The following is an 18,540-nucleotide window of genomic DNA, read 5'->3' on the forward strand; positions in this document are numbered from 1 at the left end:
ATGTAATACTTATCTTTAAAGTCTATATTTTTAACACACCTATAAAATATTAAATATTTATGAAAATCTTCACTATTAACCCTAGAACGGTCGGGCTGGGTCTGTGAGATCCATCAACTTACATTTTAAATAAAATTTTCAACTTAAAGTTAGCGGTTTGATTTGTAACTTCCTATACCTTCCTAAAACGACCGATAAGAGACGCTAGTGTTGCAAACCAGTTTGATTTATTGTTAGTTTGCTGTTAATAGAGTTCTAAACCTCGCATGTGTCTGTCAGACCCAGCCCGACCGTTCACGTAACATTTTTGCCAGTGTTAAGAATCTTGTAGGAAGTTTACTTTTTTATTAAGACTACCTATTCGACATTTTTTGTGTGTATATACGAACAACATTTCAGTTGGTATTTTGAGCAACTTCAGAACATAATCGAACGAGAAACAGTTTGTGGGAGTAAAATTCATAGAATTTTATATGATGATGAAAGTGAACTGGATGATTCCGATGTAGATCCTGATTATAAATTATTTAGTGACCATGATAGTAACAGTGAGTGTTGTGAAGAACAGGATAAGAGTGAAGAATTTTTATCTACTGCCGCTGCTGAGAAAACTCCACCCACTCCGCCATTAGATAACAATCTTGCGAACAATGAAAGCTAAAAAAAACTTTACCCTCTGACATTCAGTACATTTCATCATAGGCGGTGCATTAGGTTATGTTAAATAAACTTATAAGTTTCCTTCATAATATTACTTATCTATAGCAACATGTAAGCAAGTATTTCTTTTTATATAATTTTCTAAAAAAGTTCATATAATTTACTAACAAAAATGTGTAAACAATTAGAAATATGCTTTTAAAAATAAGCGAAAACACCAGTTTTGAGTTGAGATGCTTTTTTTCTGCTTTAGAAATACTTGTAATTACATAAAAGTATATTTCTATTTTAAAAAATACCGGTTACAAATTAATTAAGCAGTTTTATTTTGTTAGGTCTCTCAGACCCAGCCCGACCGTTTATGAAACTTTTTTCCGCCCGAGCGTTGTAGGGTTAATGTCATCACACTTCTCAAATAAATCTTCAATTCTATTATGTATATCTTCCATATTCATTTTAAACAAAGTCTTATGAATATATTTTTATTCGTGTTTTATTATAGACACTACGTCGCTAAAATAATATCCATCAGTTAATAATTTTAAAACGTTAACACATAAATGTCCACAAATAACAGAATTAACATCTTGTATCCGATCGTCGTTATAAAATAGATTTTGATTTCCAAGACCGTCTCCTTTGATTTCCAAGATATGGTATTAATGATTTAGGTAATACTCCTCCGTAAGAATCAAACACGTACTTAACGTCTTTACCTTTCCAATAACATATCCAATGTGTGCCAATATTTTCTGATTTATCTAAATTAAAACACCATACTCATTTTCTTTAGGTCTTCTAGGTGATTCATCACTCATAAAGGCTCCTCAAAAGAGCTTTATCTTTGATTCTTTACCAACCTCTCTATGTCGAGTTGGTTAATGCTTTTAGTTTCTTGATTTTCTACTGCCTGATTTTCTACCTTGTTTCGCTTCCATTGTTAATTATGTCATTTTTGTTCTAATTCTTGCTTATTCTTTTTCGCATCAATAGCAGTTTTAGCTATAGCTGCTCATCCTCCTACTAAAGAACCTAAAGCTCCAACTGCCGCAAAAATAGCTGGTATCGAAATATAAATCCATCAATGTGTTCTTAAGTTGAACTCTTAATCTTTTTCATTTGCGCAGTGGTTAGAGTTAAATTCATACATTTCCTTCTTTCATCTTTACCATTTACCATTTACTTGTTTCCTTGTTAATATATGATCAATCTTTAAATTCTCGAGTTCATTTTGAGCAATAAAAATGTTCAACCTTTAATAGAACACATACTTCCTATTTATTTAATAGAGAATCTTTCTGTAAAAGTATTGTTGTTGTTACTAAAGTATGATTCTCATTCTCAATTAAAGTATCATTCTCAATTAAAGTATTCTTCTCATTTGTTATTTTTATTTCAAATTCATGGATCTTGTTTCTTGTTAAAGGAAAAAATAAAGGAGAAGTGGGTTCATATATAATACTATGTTTAAACTCACAATTTGTTTTAAGTGTTGCTATTATTCCTGTTTCTCTATGAGCATAACACCACGTTTAACGATCATGCCATGAGCTACGTTACAGTGATCTTGTATCGAAAGGATGAAACTTTGGTAATTTACTTCCAATATATGTTTCGTTGTTTGCTAACACCGCAAATACTCAAATCCAAGAACAGTATTTAAATTTCCTGTTACAAAGTCGCTATCTCCTGTTTCTGTTTTTACTCTATTTCTTATCTGATCTCATGTTAATGTTAAGTTTACAGATTGAGACTTTAAATAATCGTTAAGGCTCTTTAAACTGTATTGTCCACCTGGTATAAGTACTCGTTTATCTCCATATATAATGCATTATCTGCAACATTTGGAGTTAAATAAGTACTATAAAGGCAGATTGTTTCATACTTAAATCGATATTACTGTTATCTAATTCGTAACGTAGTTTCGTTTTCAAATATAATTATTAACAGTTAACTTGAACACCTTAGCCATTTATTATATAATAAATGAATGAATTTGATTTGCTTAAAGATATTCCAAGAGAAAAAATAATCAAATTAATGGAAGATATCATTCGAAAATTAAAACATAGCTTAAAGAACAAAAAGAAGAAATTACGTGATGTTAAATATGCGTATTACAGCTTAATCACTTTATCCATATAGCTATCTGCAACAACTGGTTTCGTTGATGCATTTATCCCTGTGACAGTTTATTCAATTATAACATCGGGCCGCGGTGGCTCAGTGGTAGAGCGTTCACCTCTGATGCATGGGGTCGCGGGATCATATCCTGCTCCTGCCAAGTGAACTTTGTGGTGGACAAACACAGTGTGCGTGGGTTTTCTCGGGGTTCTTCCGTTTCCTCCCACTTTCCTCATTCCACCATTTTATTCATTACTCATCATCACCGTCTCCTTTAGCCTAGCCGGCATAACCGTTAGACGTAGAACGCAAAAATTTCATTTCATTTTTCAATTATAACATGTTTACCTACAGGTTATGCAGTTAGTACACGGTTGTCTTCTAAACATAATATTAGTAAGAAGGATGAATATAAGACTATTGTAAATTGTATTAACTCCTTTAAAGAACAATTAGAGATCATGATAACACTGGATGTTGATATGGATGAAGAATATAGTAAAAATGCTGTTTATAAGGTCAAACAAACACTTAAAAATATAAAAATATAAGGACTCCCCTGATTATTTTTTATATAATAAATGAATAGTAGTAAGAAAACTGTTAATCGGGATGTGCAAGAGATTATTAAAGAAAAAACGACGAAGAAAAGATATGTAGAACTTATATCTAATGATATACGTTGTCCTATTCTAGGTCCATCTGCTTTTGGAAAAACGTTTCTATTGTCTAAGTTTTTACTACAGCCAATTCGGTTAAACAATAATTATTACTACATTTATTGTAAAGGCTTGAATCAGCAACAGTATGAGGAACTACAGGAACGACTTGTAAAACCGGAATTAAAATTTAAGAAACAAATAGCAACATTTTTAAGTGGTAATGACTCGATTGTACCTATAGATGAATGTGAAAAATACTCTATTGTTGTGTTGGAAGATTAATCAAGATAGTGTTAGAAATTACTTTACAAGAGAAAGGCATAAGCATTTAGATTGTCTCTATCTTGCGCAAACATATTCCAGATTACCTAAGCAGCTAGTAAGAGATAATGTTAAATTCTTGTTTAGCGTCAAGATGATACTAATTTAAAGCAAGTGTACAATGAGTTCGTAGGAGGAGATATGCCTTACGATAAATTTAAAGAGATGTATTCTACTTGTTGGAAAGATAATTATGGTTTTATTCTTATCGATATAACAAGGAAAGTAAATAATGGCAAGTATAGAAACAAGATAAGACATTTTATAGACGTCTCCTACACGGTTCTTCAAGTTTCTTGACGTTTTTTACACGAATATTGATCTTTTTACGATATTTGTTGACGTTTCTAGACCTTTCTTACCGTTACCTTGAAGTTTCCTAGAAGTTTTCTGACGTTTTTCACGTTTCCCAGACCTTTCTTCGCGTTTCCTAGATGTTCCTTTACGTTTCCGAGAAATTTCTTTTTTGACGTTTCTTCATGTTTCCTAGACGTTTTTGGACGTTTCCTTTTCTTTATAATAAATGGATAACAAGTTGAAAGGAACCTTAAATTAAAAGAGTTCCTTCTTAGAGGTTTTAAAAATTTTAAAAATCGCATAGCGAGGAAACATATTGTATGCTCTCCTCAAGCAAACCACTAACAGATGCAGCTATAAAAAAAAAAAAAAAGAGTATCTATGTAGTTGAGAATAGCGCACAGCCAGTTGACCTTGCTCTCGCGTGCGTGTTTAAAAGTAGCTCGATTGGTGGTGGTGAAGAAGCTGAGGTAGGGTTTGTGTTTCGTGCGTTGAAATCTATAAGGTAGCATTTGTTATATTTCCCTAAAATACTTTTCAATAGATGTTGCGCAATTTATGTTATCAATGGTGTATAGAGGCAAGCCATAAAACCAATTTTTAATGTGAAGCTGCTACAAATTTATGCATACACTATGGTCAATGGTGTATTCAAGAAAATGGCATTAGGCATGCAGTGGCGTAGTAAATAAAAAGATGTAGATCATTAGCAATATCAGTGGCGTGTTGAGGGTGATTCGGATGGGACATTAGAAGATAGAGAGTTGTAGTTCTTAATTACAAGGTTTTATGGATATCATAATGCCTATACTCTTGCACTATGAATTTATGTATTGTTGTACATAAAGAAAGCTTAAAACAGAAATGTGGCGCAGAATGAATATTTAACCTCTACACATATTTATATCGTATATGGATTCCTTGCTACGGTCACCCCTAACAATCAGCCGCAATATGAGGTGTGAACCTAAAGCTTAATGTGGAATGTGAATTTCATGAGTTCAGGTTCCAGCTGCAATTTAACACGAGTCTCTCGCACCAAAGGCATGTATGTTAAACAATACGGCAACGAGGAAGTTCTATTTCTATCTACCTATATATATATATATAGATAGATAGATAGATAGATAGATAGATAGATAGATAGATATAGATAGATAGATAGATAGATAGATAGATAGATAGATAGATAGATAGATAGATAGATAGATAGATAGATAGATAGATAGATAGATAGATAGATAGATAGATAGATAGATCCTCTGGGGCAACACATCTTAAAATCCTGAGATGGCGACAATGCTATTTGTTTAAGGCCTGTGGATCTACATTTATCTGACACACACACGTGTGTGTGAGTGTGTGTGTACGTGTAACATAGTTTAACAGTGTTTACTCTTGCCTCACTGCAGTTTTAAAATTGTCTGGCGACACCTACGGCACCAAATTATGAAATTTCGGGCGTTGTTATACGCAGGATTTTGCGAATTCTGTTGCGGAACATCCTCCAGCAAACCCCGGAGAGTCGTTACTGAGTGAATATTAGTTCTAAAATATTGTAAATGGAAGAAATTTAACTTGACTGCCACGTGCATCATCGCCACTTTTGTTTTGATTAGTATTTCTTCCGGTTGATAGCACAAACAAAAATTTTAATGCCTAATCCAGTGTAAACCATCGAAGCTTTACCGAAATCAAGTATTGGAGTAGCTATTTGTCCTTTACATGGGTAAGAGGGGCCTATTCCGTAACGGTTTGTTAACACAAAGCAAAAGTTACGTAAGTTATAATCGGATAAGTTTTGCGTTGCCTTAACTTCCGCTTATATCCGTAAACTTAAAAGAAATGATGTTCTCGACTAAGGGGAGTTTACAATTTCTTGTGCTATATATAGAATTTGCATATTATACTCTCTATCTGTAAAACCAATTGGCAACATTGAGCGTGGAGTATCAAGACTCAAGATATTGCGGAGAAAATTATATTAGCTTGGGAGGTCTGATTCTATACTTTTCCACTGCATGTAAGACTCTTTAATTGATTTATTATACGACTACTATAGTTAATAACAGTCCGAGGGGGATACTAGGTTGAGATATTAAATTGATGAAGAAGAGCAAGCAGAAAAAAATTGAAGAATGATTAAGTAGACGTGTGGTTTCCAAATGTTAATAACAAATAGTCATAGGAACCATTAACACGTATACAATTTAGTTTTAATTTCAAAAATCATAGTTAGAGCCGTACAAAAAAAAAAAAAAAAAAAAAAAACTAACCTACAAGTATGTAGCCTATGTATAAGGCACTTATTTACTTAACCGTTAGTGTTTTTGGAGAATATGAATAGCAAATATGATGATTAATATGCCAACATAAATTTATATGCAGTATATTCATAATTCAGGTTAGTGTTGCACGCAAGTGTTTCTTGATACATATTTATTCTACTAATGTATGCATAAACTTATCTCTATATGCTTTTTTTTGAAATAGTTTTGAAACTAATGGCCCAAAATCAGGTAAAATCACTATGTTTACAGGAGAAATGAGTTACTAAGTATGAACATAAAATAAGCTAATTTAGCCTAAACTATCAAAAACGCTGAAATATAGGAAAAGAGTACGAATTTTGGTAACTCCTTACTTTGGACAAGGCAGTGATATACTGTCAGTACATATTATTGCCAAGCGAGGGTCAGCGAGTGAAGGCGGGTTGGAGCCCTGCAGGGCATGTTGTTTTGTCTTTCCATCTTGAGAACTGTAAATATAATTGCAGGAACCGGTTCAGATTCCTTGCTTATTGTCACTGCCTTGCCCAAAGTAAAGACTTGCCCGAATTTTTAACAAAGAATTATGGCCTCCCAAATCCTAACCTAACCTAAACTGACGTAACCTAACCAAAACCATGAAAAAATACGGAAAATATAGCAAGACAGCACGAAATTTAAGCAACATATCCTGCCCCCCCCCCCCCAGTTCCAAAAATATACACTTCATTTTCATTAAATCGTCTTTTAGTATGCTAAGAAATTATTTTTAAGTATGAACTTGCTTTCCTATGTACAGATTTAATTTAGGGAGCTTTACTGTACGTACACGATAATACCTGATGTGCAAAAGACACTAATCAACTTGTGCTAGGAAGCTACTAATAACTACCAATGCCATCTAATCGAGTCAGGGCTTCGAATAGTAGCAATGGGGTGGGACAGTAGGGAGCACGGGCGTCATCAAAGGTAGTGTACACATACACAAGGCTAGCAAAAATACTTTCTATGCCAAAAAATTACTTAGATATTTGTGTTCTAAAGTAAGATAGCATTGTACTAATTTAAATTTAACAATTGTGTATATTCCTTAACTCTCGGACAGTTCTCTAGCTGCGTGTCGTGAGTTAGCACATTTCTTCATACACTTTGCGTCACTTTGTATACTGTGGCTACTAGCTACGCACCTTACGGGGAATCCGTGTATAACGGTTTCTATATTCTATTATGTCTTTTTGCACAGTCACGCATCTCACAGGTAAGAACATAACATATATAGATTTCTTACACACTAACCTATTAAAATATTACAGTTTACTGTAAATTCTTCAAATCTGTGGATACGTAAAGTGAATATGTTCCGATCTTTTATACCTAAAGGTCCTCCAGAATATTTTTTCACTGAGCAGCATGAGACAGTTCTTAGCATAGATGAAGTTCACAGGATCCACCAGAAATAATGGCTAAAAATATATACTTTGATGTTTTTCGTGTAAATGCTGCGTCCTACAACGACGGGACCTCATGTGGTTCGTATTCTCCGTTAATAAGCAGGCCCCGTTTCATATAGCCTTGCTGCTGAAAGGAACAATAAACTCAAAATCAACCCAATACCAACGCTATAAAGCAAATTAACGAACTTGTGGTAGGTGGCCACTAAATCGAATGCTATTCAACAGCCAGAGCCAGCTGGTGGAGCAGCACGGCAGCTCAGGTTTCGATCTGTAGGACGAGTAGCGTCAGCATCTCTGCTTGTGGGCATAAGTAATAATAGTGGAAATAGGATACAGAGGTCTTCCAAAATGCTGGTCTTTTTTCCTAGGGCAACGTGTGTAGTTGGGGACCAGCATTTTATTTATAACCGAAACAAATTCAAAATTTCACCGATTTCTTTTAATATCAGATAAGATATAGATCTAAACAATTGGCCCTCTTCATCAAAGTAGGAATATTTCCCATATTAAAAAATTAGGTCTAGAAGCCTAGAAATACGAAAATTACGTTTGCTCGAATGATTTTCGTTTTCTCTATACATTGATGTATCGTACTTTACATTCAAAGCATATAGCAATATTGCAAAGTGCATTTCGTCTTGCATAAAATTCACAAAAAGCAAAAGTTAATTAAACCTGTACGCACAATGGAAACAGGTGCAGTATATTTACTTACTATATTTATTTACAGCGGATTTCTAAAAGCGTTTTCACTTCACTGCAAGTTTTCGAGTAAGATTTTTTTTTTTGTGCAAAAATTAAAAAATTCCAAGCAATTTTCCTTAAAAGTGCGACATTTGTAGTAGAATTTTTTGTAATGGGTCAGTCAGGTTGTTGCATATCTTTGAAACTTTCAAGTATGGGTCATTTACAATAGATTATAATTTAATAAATTGAAACGGAAAAGTTTGCTGCTGTTGGCTTGTTGAGCAGTATGCGGAAGTTGTCGAAAACCGTTGAAACATGTGAAACAACTCTGCATCGATAAAATCACCGGCAATTTCGCTGAATTGTGCTTCCAAATTTAAGTATGCCATCGTCACACACATTTTTCGCCCTTTCAGCCGTAAGACAACATGCAGATCGCTATCAGACAATAACGCCAGTAAAAAGCATTTGCACTTCATCTATTAAATAAATTACGGTCTATGAAATCTAGGGTGTAATTCAAGATTGGTAAATCCGTACAAATATGAAGGAAAACAAAATAAATTCTGATTCGCTTCATAGATATATATACGTAATTAACATTTACAATGTTAATATGCAGTGATGATTTCAGAAAATTTGTCCTTGAGAGTAAAAGAAATTGTGGGAAATCACTATTAATGCTGGCTGAGTCCCACCGGATAAATCCGCGTAAAGGCATTCACTTCTTAGGAGGATAAACTCCTTTGGCACTTTAGGAAGAGACTGTTTGGCAACCATGATATGTTTCATTTGCGGTAGGAGCCTATATTTTAAGGTCCAATATTAACCAATAGGTCTATGTATCGTATATTTATTTCGCATTTAAAATGGCGGAGTTAAGGCATTATCTTTTCTTCCACTCAACAATTTACATTTTTCCTTTATAATCGGATCTCATAATAGTTTTTTTTTGTTTGTTTGTTTGTTTTACAACAAGAATAAAAAGGATATAAACATTTAGGCAATGTTAAAGAGTTACAGACATACAGTGTAACGTTCGTACTAGAATGGACGCTAACACAAATTCAACGAATCAACTGAGAAATACTGTTAATTACTAGAAAATTAGAAAATTTTCTGACAATAACACTGCAAAACAGAATGTACGGAACCACAACAAGACCAAGGGGTTAAAATACGAAACAACGATGATCAAATACATTAAGTTAGATATTGCTGACGCGATATATATATATATATATATATATATATATATATTAGAATAAAGACGAGAGGCTGGAGAAAACAGGTAAATCTGTTTGTAAACTATTACCAGCTTTCTTAGAAATGTTATCCCTTTAACTGAAAAATTTGTGTAACATCGATCTTCATATTTTATTTAAGAAATACAAACAAGTAATGTAGCATTTCTTCTGATCTCTGAAATTTTAGCTTGGCATTCTTTGACCTGAAGCAACACTGATCACACTTTGAGATTTCGTAAACTTATTCAAAAACCATTTTAAAAAATCTGAAAATCATATTTCGATAAAATCTACTTGTAAAAGATATTATGTATATATAGCCCTATAATTTACTTCATGTACAAGTTAAGAAAAATAGATTAGGTTTTTAGATTAGGGAGATAAAATAAAGAAAAACATAAGATATTAATCAGTATTTACATATTCTGTACGGTTCTAGGTATTTTAGGTGTTTAAGTGTATCGATACCTCGGTATGAGTAATAGCAAAATTTTGTGCATGATTGCAAACTATTCTATCCACTAACTCAATTTCACCTCAAGTGTTACAATTGCCTTCAACGAACCAGCTCAGAAATTTTATTGAAACTAATAATATATTTCTTATTGCTTTCAGGTTCTCTTGAACATCAAATGCTGAAGGTTTCTAATCTCAAACGTGAACCATTTTTTAAACAAAATGGCTTATCATCCTTTCAACTTTGCTTCTAATAAAATGGAAACAGAACTCGTTCCTATTAAAGTTGAAAAAAACACAGAAAACGAATCATTTGAAGAATGTTGTTATAAACTATGTACTGGTAATACTAATGATCCTCTTGCAACATATTTGGAATGTAAGGAACGACAAAGTGCAACGAAGAGAGAGAATTTTTCTTCAGAAAATAATGAGGATGAAACAATATCAGATTGGAAACTAACTTCGAAAGTAGTATGTTTGGTCAAGCGTTTATCAACAGATGACATATATAGAAAATTCATCGGTTTTACACACAAGACGGAAGAGTCAGGCAGTAACATGACTGGAGATAAGACCGATAACGAAGAGTACATTCAAGAAAATGATAATCAAGACCCGGGTTGCGATGCTCAGTCCCCCAGGTATATTTAAATTTGTTTATTTCTTGAGAGGTACATTTTGTATAAATATTTCTTTTCAATACTGGCAATAGTTTCCTAATGTTTTTTGTTTGTTTATTTGTTTATCCTAAACTAAGTTACTGGAAACGCAAATAGTTGAACACATAAAACAACGTGACCTAATGCTTAACTTTGTAAATATCCAAACGTAATGGTAATTTGCTGTAAACCTCTTTACACCTAAGCCTGAGTGTTAGGATTGAGTAAGGTGACAGTGATTCTTCTTATAAACAAACATTAAATGCAATACGAAGTACGTTTATTTTGTGTGCAGAAATTTCGATAATACGTTATCAGTTATAGGACCCAATACAACAGTGGCTTAACTATAACTTTTCCATCTCAGTTTTTTTTTTTTTTTTTTTCATTATACAATACTACATAGTTTTGTATTCATTTATTTACTGGTTCTGAAACTAACATTATTTTATATACAGTACACTTAAATAAATAACAAGCCAATATAGATCACACGAAGAAATTATCGAGTTCTCTTTTTTAGTTGTTAACGTTATGGAAACCTATCACATATTGCTCAACGAACTTCCACGTGACAAACCAGAAATTCAGCTTTTGTAAATAGTTTATTTTAGTATATGGCTTTATTAACTTTACTTTTAATGGTTCGTGTTTCAGAAGTTGTGAGCGTGTGGCCCCCCTCTCTCCCATTCCATTTTATCTTCCCAGTTTTTCTTGGCTGAATTGGAATAAGGCTCCATGTACTGTACGTCGACACAAACTTCGTTAGTTTTATCCTTTTCTATGAGTTGGCAGTGCTGTGAATGGTGACTTGCATTTCCTGTTGACCGAACAAAAAGGATGTGATGTGGTAATGCTACGAAATATAGTGCCTTAGTTTCAAAAGTAATCCTAAGACGTTTTTATTAATTTTAATATTTTAATTATGATATGTTAATGGTAAAATCATTTAACGCCTTATGATATATATATTTTTTGTAAACAATACTGCTTATGGAAATTTTTTAAAATAATCCTCTGGTGTGACTAGCGCAAGCTTACCGACGCTAGAGAGAGAAGGCGGGAACGTGTGTGCTAGAAGACGCCATCAGGAAGAAATGATGTAAATGACTCAGCAAAGAAATTCGTCGTTTATTTAGTCATCACTTACGATATTGTATTCAAATATGTGCGAGTGAAGTGTGGAACTTATATCATATTGTCACATACATATGTCAATGTAAATTACAATGAAAACGCTTCAAAATAACTTAATTCGTCTACGATTGAAGACGCCACGTCGTATCAGTTCCTTGTAAAGGTTACTCTTTTAGAACAAATACCAAGTCCATTGCTGAGTTTTGCTCATATTAGCTATGAAATAACGTAAGTAAAACAAGGAATAAATTTACTTCTTCAATTGTTCATCAGCGCACCACAAGTAATTTTATAGTCGACTATCCAGCCGTACAATGGAAATTGGAGTTATTCAAGGAATTTGAAACCTATTCAAAATTGGGAAGAAGAATCCAATAAGTTATTGCCCTCCTAAATAGTCCACCAACCCTCCTCTTCTCTTTGTGAAATCCCCAGAATCAAAGTGTTGTGTGAAGAAGTGCTCAGTGATTAACGTGTGTAAAATAATCATTTCTATTGTCACGCAATGAGCCGGCTTCGTCGTCATATCATATTTTGAATTGATCTTTTAAAATTCCTTTTTTTATTTTTTTTTTATTCTTTTATTAATAAATACAAGGGCTTAAATTCACTATGTTCATACGATAAGAGAAAAATCTAAAATACAAAACTTCTAAAGGTGTCAACGATAATCATATTAACAAAATGCAGTAGTAAGTATGTATATGAAAAGTGTAACGTTTTGTGCTTGAGTAAAACCATTTCTGTGTATATTTCTTATTTTCAGTAGTAATCCATGTTTCTCGCATCGATCACTACAAGAACGGTAAGAATTCTGTACTTAATATCATTGCACTTGAGTGTATGCGAAGCAGGCGTGTCACTGAAGGTGGGTACGCGCGTACACAACTTTGGTTCGGACTGATCTCAAGTTGCAATCTGGTGCAGTTCCAAATACGAGTTCTAACCACTAAAATCACTATTATTAAGGCGTACCGAACAAGATTCGAACTCAGAAGGTCATGAGAGTGTCTTCCCGAAAGAGAACAAGCGAGAATCGAACCCCGCATGCTATAAGAATGGCCTTCCCGAACAAAAACACGAACCACTCGTGTTATAAAGTTTATATCTTATAATGACGGGTCTCATCATATGATCTACCGTGGTCATAGCTTATAGATAAAAGACCTCTTCTTGCTAATTTTGTGTGACATTTACCAGCAAATTAATCCTTTTTTCTTAAAATGCAATTTCGTCTGTTCTTAGAACACTGACTATGTTAAAGGCTTCGCACTGGCTTACTTGTAGCGATTACTTCTGGCGTGCGGTTCCTGGTTCATTTTCGTTTGCGTGAGTTCCTCGAAGTTCTCCCATTTTCTCATTGCCACGTTGGCAAGCATCTCATCATCATCCTCTCCCTTAGCCTGCTAGCATATTTGTGGGATGTTCAAGTAAATTAATAACCATGTTACAAATAAGTTTTAACAAGCAAACTACTTAAGGAAAGAGAATCCAATGGGATTAAAATTGATTCGCATCGATTGGATCTGATAACATTAAAGAGTAAAGACAATTCTGAACCTTTTATTTAACTATCCTGCTACTTCGATCTTTCCGATTGAATATCTCTATTCGATACTTCGTTTTAATTAAATGAGGACAGCAGTACTTGATCTATAACAACTTATCACGTTGTAACTCTGTTTTCGGTTTCTGTTTAATGATAATTTGTTAAATCGTCGTTTGATGAGAAACATTATAAATTGTGCCTTATAATTGTTCAATGAAATAGTAGGTAAACGATATATTAGGATAAATTGCTATGGCCCGTTTATTTAGTAATTAGTACTAAATTCTTTGAATGATTGGCACTAAGGAATTGATCAACTCGAATTTAAGATATTCAAATTAGGAATTGATTTGTATTTTAGAGAACTTTTTTTATGTCTGTTCCTTGAGTGACGTTTACAGCGTTATTTACTAGAAGCATATCAGTGCATAATATGATAACATATTGGTTATGTGTATAATAATGTACACGGGAGAAATATAAGTTCTGTCTGGCTCAAAATCATTAGAAATATATGGGGATTGTGTACAGACATTTTCCGTGGCAAAGCATACAGCCAACAAGGGTATCTAAGATTTACGTCTAGTATGAGAAATAAAACGGGGCTTTTTATTGGAAGGTGGGAGATAAAATCAATTTGAGAATGATCCAAAAACATACCAGCTAAAAAGAATGAGAGATGGAGCAGCAAGGATAACTTGTGATTTTTTCTACGTGTAAATCTTTTTAGCTGCAACTTCTGTTGATGGCAAAAATTCGCAAACTATCGTCCCTCTATGACATAGTTCCCGAGATATGGCTCCTAAAATCTCCCGAAATAGCAAATATTTTTTAGCCAATATGTCGGGAAGGTGAGTCCTAGAGGGATGAAGTCGGTGTTGATTAATACCAGGGTAGATTGATTTAAATGTCTGATTTAAATCACTTGATTTTTTAAATAAAAAAGGTCGATTTAAATCAAATTCCGAAATTAATTAATTTAAAGTGAAAATAAGTAAAATCCAGCCTCTGGTGTGTTATTTCAATTATGGAAGATAATCATAATACAATAAGATGCAAATGTATGTACAGCACAATATGGAAACAAGTGTTTCATGCGGAGGATGATTAGGGAAAATCCCGTTTTGAACGGGTAACGGAGGAATTCTGTTTTCTTATCTTCGTAACATGAGGTTTTTAAATCGTTAATTATTCCAACGAGAAAATCACCATATACGCTTAAGACGAGAATTCTTTTGTGTGCGCGTCTGTTTGTTTGTTCCCAGATAATAGGAGCGTGTTTATAAAGGGATCCGGTTCCCTCTTCAAAACTTCCATCTTTTCTAGATTTTATAACTTTAGGCGAAATTTGCGTATTTTATATGTAGTTCATGCTGCAAGCTAGTTCCAATTTTGTTTTAGGAATGCCCCTGCCAAATATGAGTAACTTTTGTGAAAAAAAAGTATAATGTTGATAAATGTCGCCGTACTTTTTCCTTAGTGCTTAAGGAACATTGTTTGGGATTAGAGATGCAAAATAGCCGGGTTTTTTATGTTTTGTTGATATTGATGTGTTTTTTTTACAAAAACCGGCTTTTTAGGAAAAAAACCGGAAATTTTGGCTTTTTTCATTTCCATAATTTTTCTGTCTAAATAGCTTTCATATAGTATACTCTTAAACAAGATTTCATGACCTAAATGCCATATTTCCCTCTAGAATTCACTATCATGATGGATGGAGCACAAGTTTTATAAATTAAATATTAAGTACGTAGTATTTGAGAGCAATTTTAGAGGCTATATAACTTTATTTTAACTTCTGAGTTATGGACATTTTTTCCTCTGTAGATCATTTTATTTTCAGTTATTCGTCTTTCATTAATTAGAGCTTAGTACTCTTAGTTTCTATCACATAGTTAAACTTATGTTTTTCAATATATCCATCAGAACATGCTTCCACATTTCTGTTATATTGTAGCTGTTTAATGATATAGCAATAATCTTCCGGATGCAACCTTGAATACCATTTTGTACAAATTATCAGTATGGATTTAGAATAGTGTTTTGGGAAGGATTTTTCTTATTAATGGTTACTTTTTTCTAAAAATGCGTGATTTTCATTTGAGGGGAGCTTGAAGTTTATGAGTAAAGACAAATAAAATTTCGTTTGTTTTACAAATTTCGGAGAACAGGCTTCAGTCCGAAAGACACCCCAACCTTACTCCCTTTCGTCATTGCTGGAAATTAATAATAACAACAATTTAAAATATAAGAAATGAAATCAACCAAGAATCACAGTACACGAACTATCTCTACATTCACATGGAATTAAGAACTTTTGTCGAAATGGTTGAATGCGGGACTGAATCCCGGATTTCCCAATGGAAGCGGAAAAGCTAACCACTCACTCATGTTTGTTGTGCTTGACTTAAATGTATTTCGTAGTTTTTCTTTTTTTTAGTAAAAAGGGAAAGTCCGTAATGACATGTTAAATACTTGTTAAAAATTCAGAAACCTTCAGGATTGGGTAAACCGTGATGGTGGTTATATATTCCAGAGCCTTGAAAACCAAACGCTCAGATGAACGGTATTACGCATATGATCCATGAACAGAAAATTCAATACTTTTCTGACTCTAAAAAAGCTTAAAGAACAGTCTGTAGTAGTAGGCCCCGGCGTTGATCCGAATGACTCATCTCTCAAAGGTCAATGATCTTGGCCCGGGATCAGTGACCTAGGGGTAGCTAGGGCAATCCCCTCTAAATTTTGGCAGGGATACATAGGACCACTCCCCTTAAATTTTAAAAATTGCCAAATATAAGAATTGGGTGTGGTAGCGTAGGACCATAGTATGTACCTCTATTAGTATTGGGGGTGTATCTTGTTTCCTTTCATCGGTAAAAAATTGCCAAAAATTAAATTTCGAGGGTTTTTGACCTAATTTATTCCCTTTCATGAGGTCTTATTACCTTATATGCAGGAGCGTCATTTCAGATTTTGCTTGGGGGGGCAAGACCCCTTGATTTAAGTAAAATTTCTCGTTTTTAACTGATTTACTATTATTCTTTTGATAAAATGTCTATAATTCTCAAACTCAGGCGGGGCAATTGCCCTTTTCTGCCCCCCTAAATGACGCCCCTGCTTATATGGTTATATGGGAGTGTACAGGAGCCTATTCCCTTTTATAAGACATGGGTATATTAATGCACCCCTTTAATTTTTTTGGGGGGGTACCTTGGCCCACCCACTAAATTTTGGAAATTGCCCAATTTAAATATTTGGTATTATAGTGTGGGATCCTAATATGTATCGTGATAAATTTGGGTGGTTCACCTCGTTCCCTTTCATGGGTAAAAAATTGCCAAAAATTCAAATTTCGGAGGGATTTGACCTAATTTATCCCCTTTCATGAGGTGCTATTACCTTATATGGTTATATGGGAGTGTACAGGGGTCCATTTAGTGATGGGCACTGGTAATATTCCCGGTGGGAACGAATTTAAAAAATGGGAATATTCCCGGGTTTTTCCCTTGCCTATAAATTCCCGCGAAGGAATATATTTCCATTTCTTTACTTTATCTTCCTAATGAAAAGAACCATATGACTTTATGAAAAGAAGACTTTATTTTAATATATTGATTTACTTCTACCTTTTAAAGAATTTGGAGGTTAAAAAATTTAAAATCTTTGACTGTACTTTTATAACTAATAATATAATATTTTAAGTTCCATTCCATTTGCACTAAAAACTAGGTAATTGTTTAGTATTGGGGGGGCAAAACTAGCAAAAAATAGGATGATTTACGGAAGAAATAGATTGATAGCGGTGTTCAAGTAGTCAAGAAAGTATCGAACACATTTTTTTTTAGGGCAGTAGGAAATTTGTACAAACCATAAAGGTAAGTGGAAGTGATTTATATGAGAAAAGAAAGTGAATTGTTACTTAGGAAGATATAAAACAACGTGCCGTGCGCGGCTATAACCCGCCTTCACTCGCTTACGCTCGCTTGGCAATGCTGTCTGAATTTAACGTTAATAACGTAGTTTAACGTATGAAGGCATAAAACAACCTCATCGAAATAGAATATCGCAAAAAAGTATGTGCAAAATGTGGCCCTCAAAGCTAAACAATAGCCAAAAGTAGCAAAGTACTAATTTACAAATGATACATAGAATCGCATTTATAATGTAGAATTATGTAGAAATAGAGATGAACTACCATTAATAAACCCTTAACCACCGTTAGTAATAAACGTCGGTGACTCTCCTCTCTGTCTCGAATTTCTGAAGAGGTACTCGGACTTCTTTTACATGTGAATTAACGCATGAACTTTCGAGAAATGGGCAGGAAGAAAAGTCATGTGTGGCAATGTTACATGCAAAATTATAAAGATGGCAAAGTATCTTGCAAATATTGTAAACACACAGATTTATGCGCAAATGTTGACAAAATGGTGGGACATATGTCTTCTGACAGTTACCCAACTAGTTTCTTTATAACATTTAAAAATTTAATATGTTTATAATATCAGTAGTAGAGTCAAGTTTGGAAAATCCACTTACATATAAATTTAAACTGTTTAGCGGTTTAAGAGTATGTAGACTTAATATAGTTTTTTAAAACATACTTACTTTCTTAGAACATATTGTAAATAGCTATCCATTTATGCGTAATCTCTAAATGTAATAAAATAACATAACATCGTTCAGAATATACATTTTAAAGACTCCTCTGGGTACAACAGTAAAAATATAATGTGATATAAAAACGAATTTAACTTTGAAATTATAATATAGTAACAGAATGTAATTTTCTTTGTGGTTATACATAAATTCCCGGAATATTTCCAGGTAATATACCCGAAAATATCTTCCCGGGAATTTACCCATCACTAGGTCCATTCCCTTCCGTAAGACATGGGTATATTAATGCACCCCTTTAAATTTTGGGGAGGGGTACTTGGCCCACCCCTAAATTTTGGAAATTGCCCAATTTAAACATTTGGTACCATAGCACTGGACCCTAGCATATATCATG

The 18,540-nt window shown here is 33.6% G+C and overlaps 1 protein-coding gene across 3 annotated transcripts in view; it reads left to right on the top strand.

The window, feature by feature from the left end:
* Positions 1-5,855: 5,855 nt before the first annotated feature.
* LOC145681277 (uncharacterized) overlaps positions 5,856-18,540 on the top strand; it is a 39,485-nt gene continuing 26,800 nt past the window's right edge. The window contains exons 1-2 of one of the 3 annotated variants that reach the window (XM_081752881.1): positions 5,856-6,060; positions 10,335-10,819. In XM_081752881.1, coding sequence (XP_081609007.1) covers positions 10,398-10,819 — 422 coding nt within the window. In that variant the 5' untranslated portion in view covers positions 5,856-6,060; positions 10,335-10,397. The other 2 variants (XM_081752879.1, XM_081752880.1) reach the window with 2 other exon arrangements.

This window comes from Thermobia domestica, chromosome 3, assembly GCF_964235325.1.
Source record: "Thermobia domestica chromosome 3, izTheDome1.hap1.1, whole genome shotgun sequence".
Lineage (NCBI taxonomy): Eukaryota > Metazoa > Arthropoda > Insecta > Zygentoma > Lepismatidae > Thermobia > Thermobia domestica.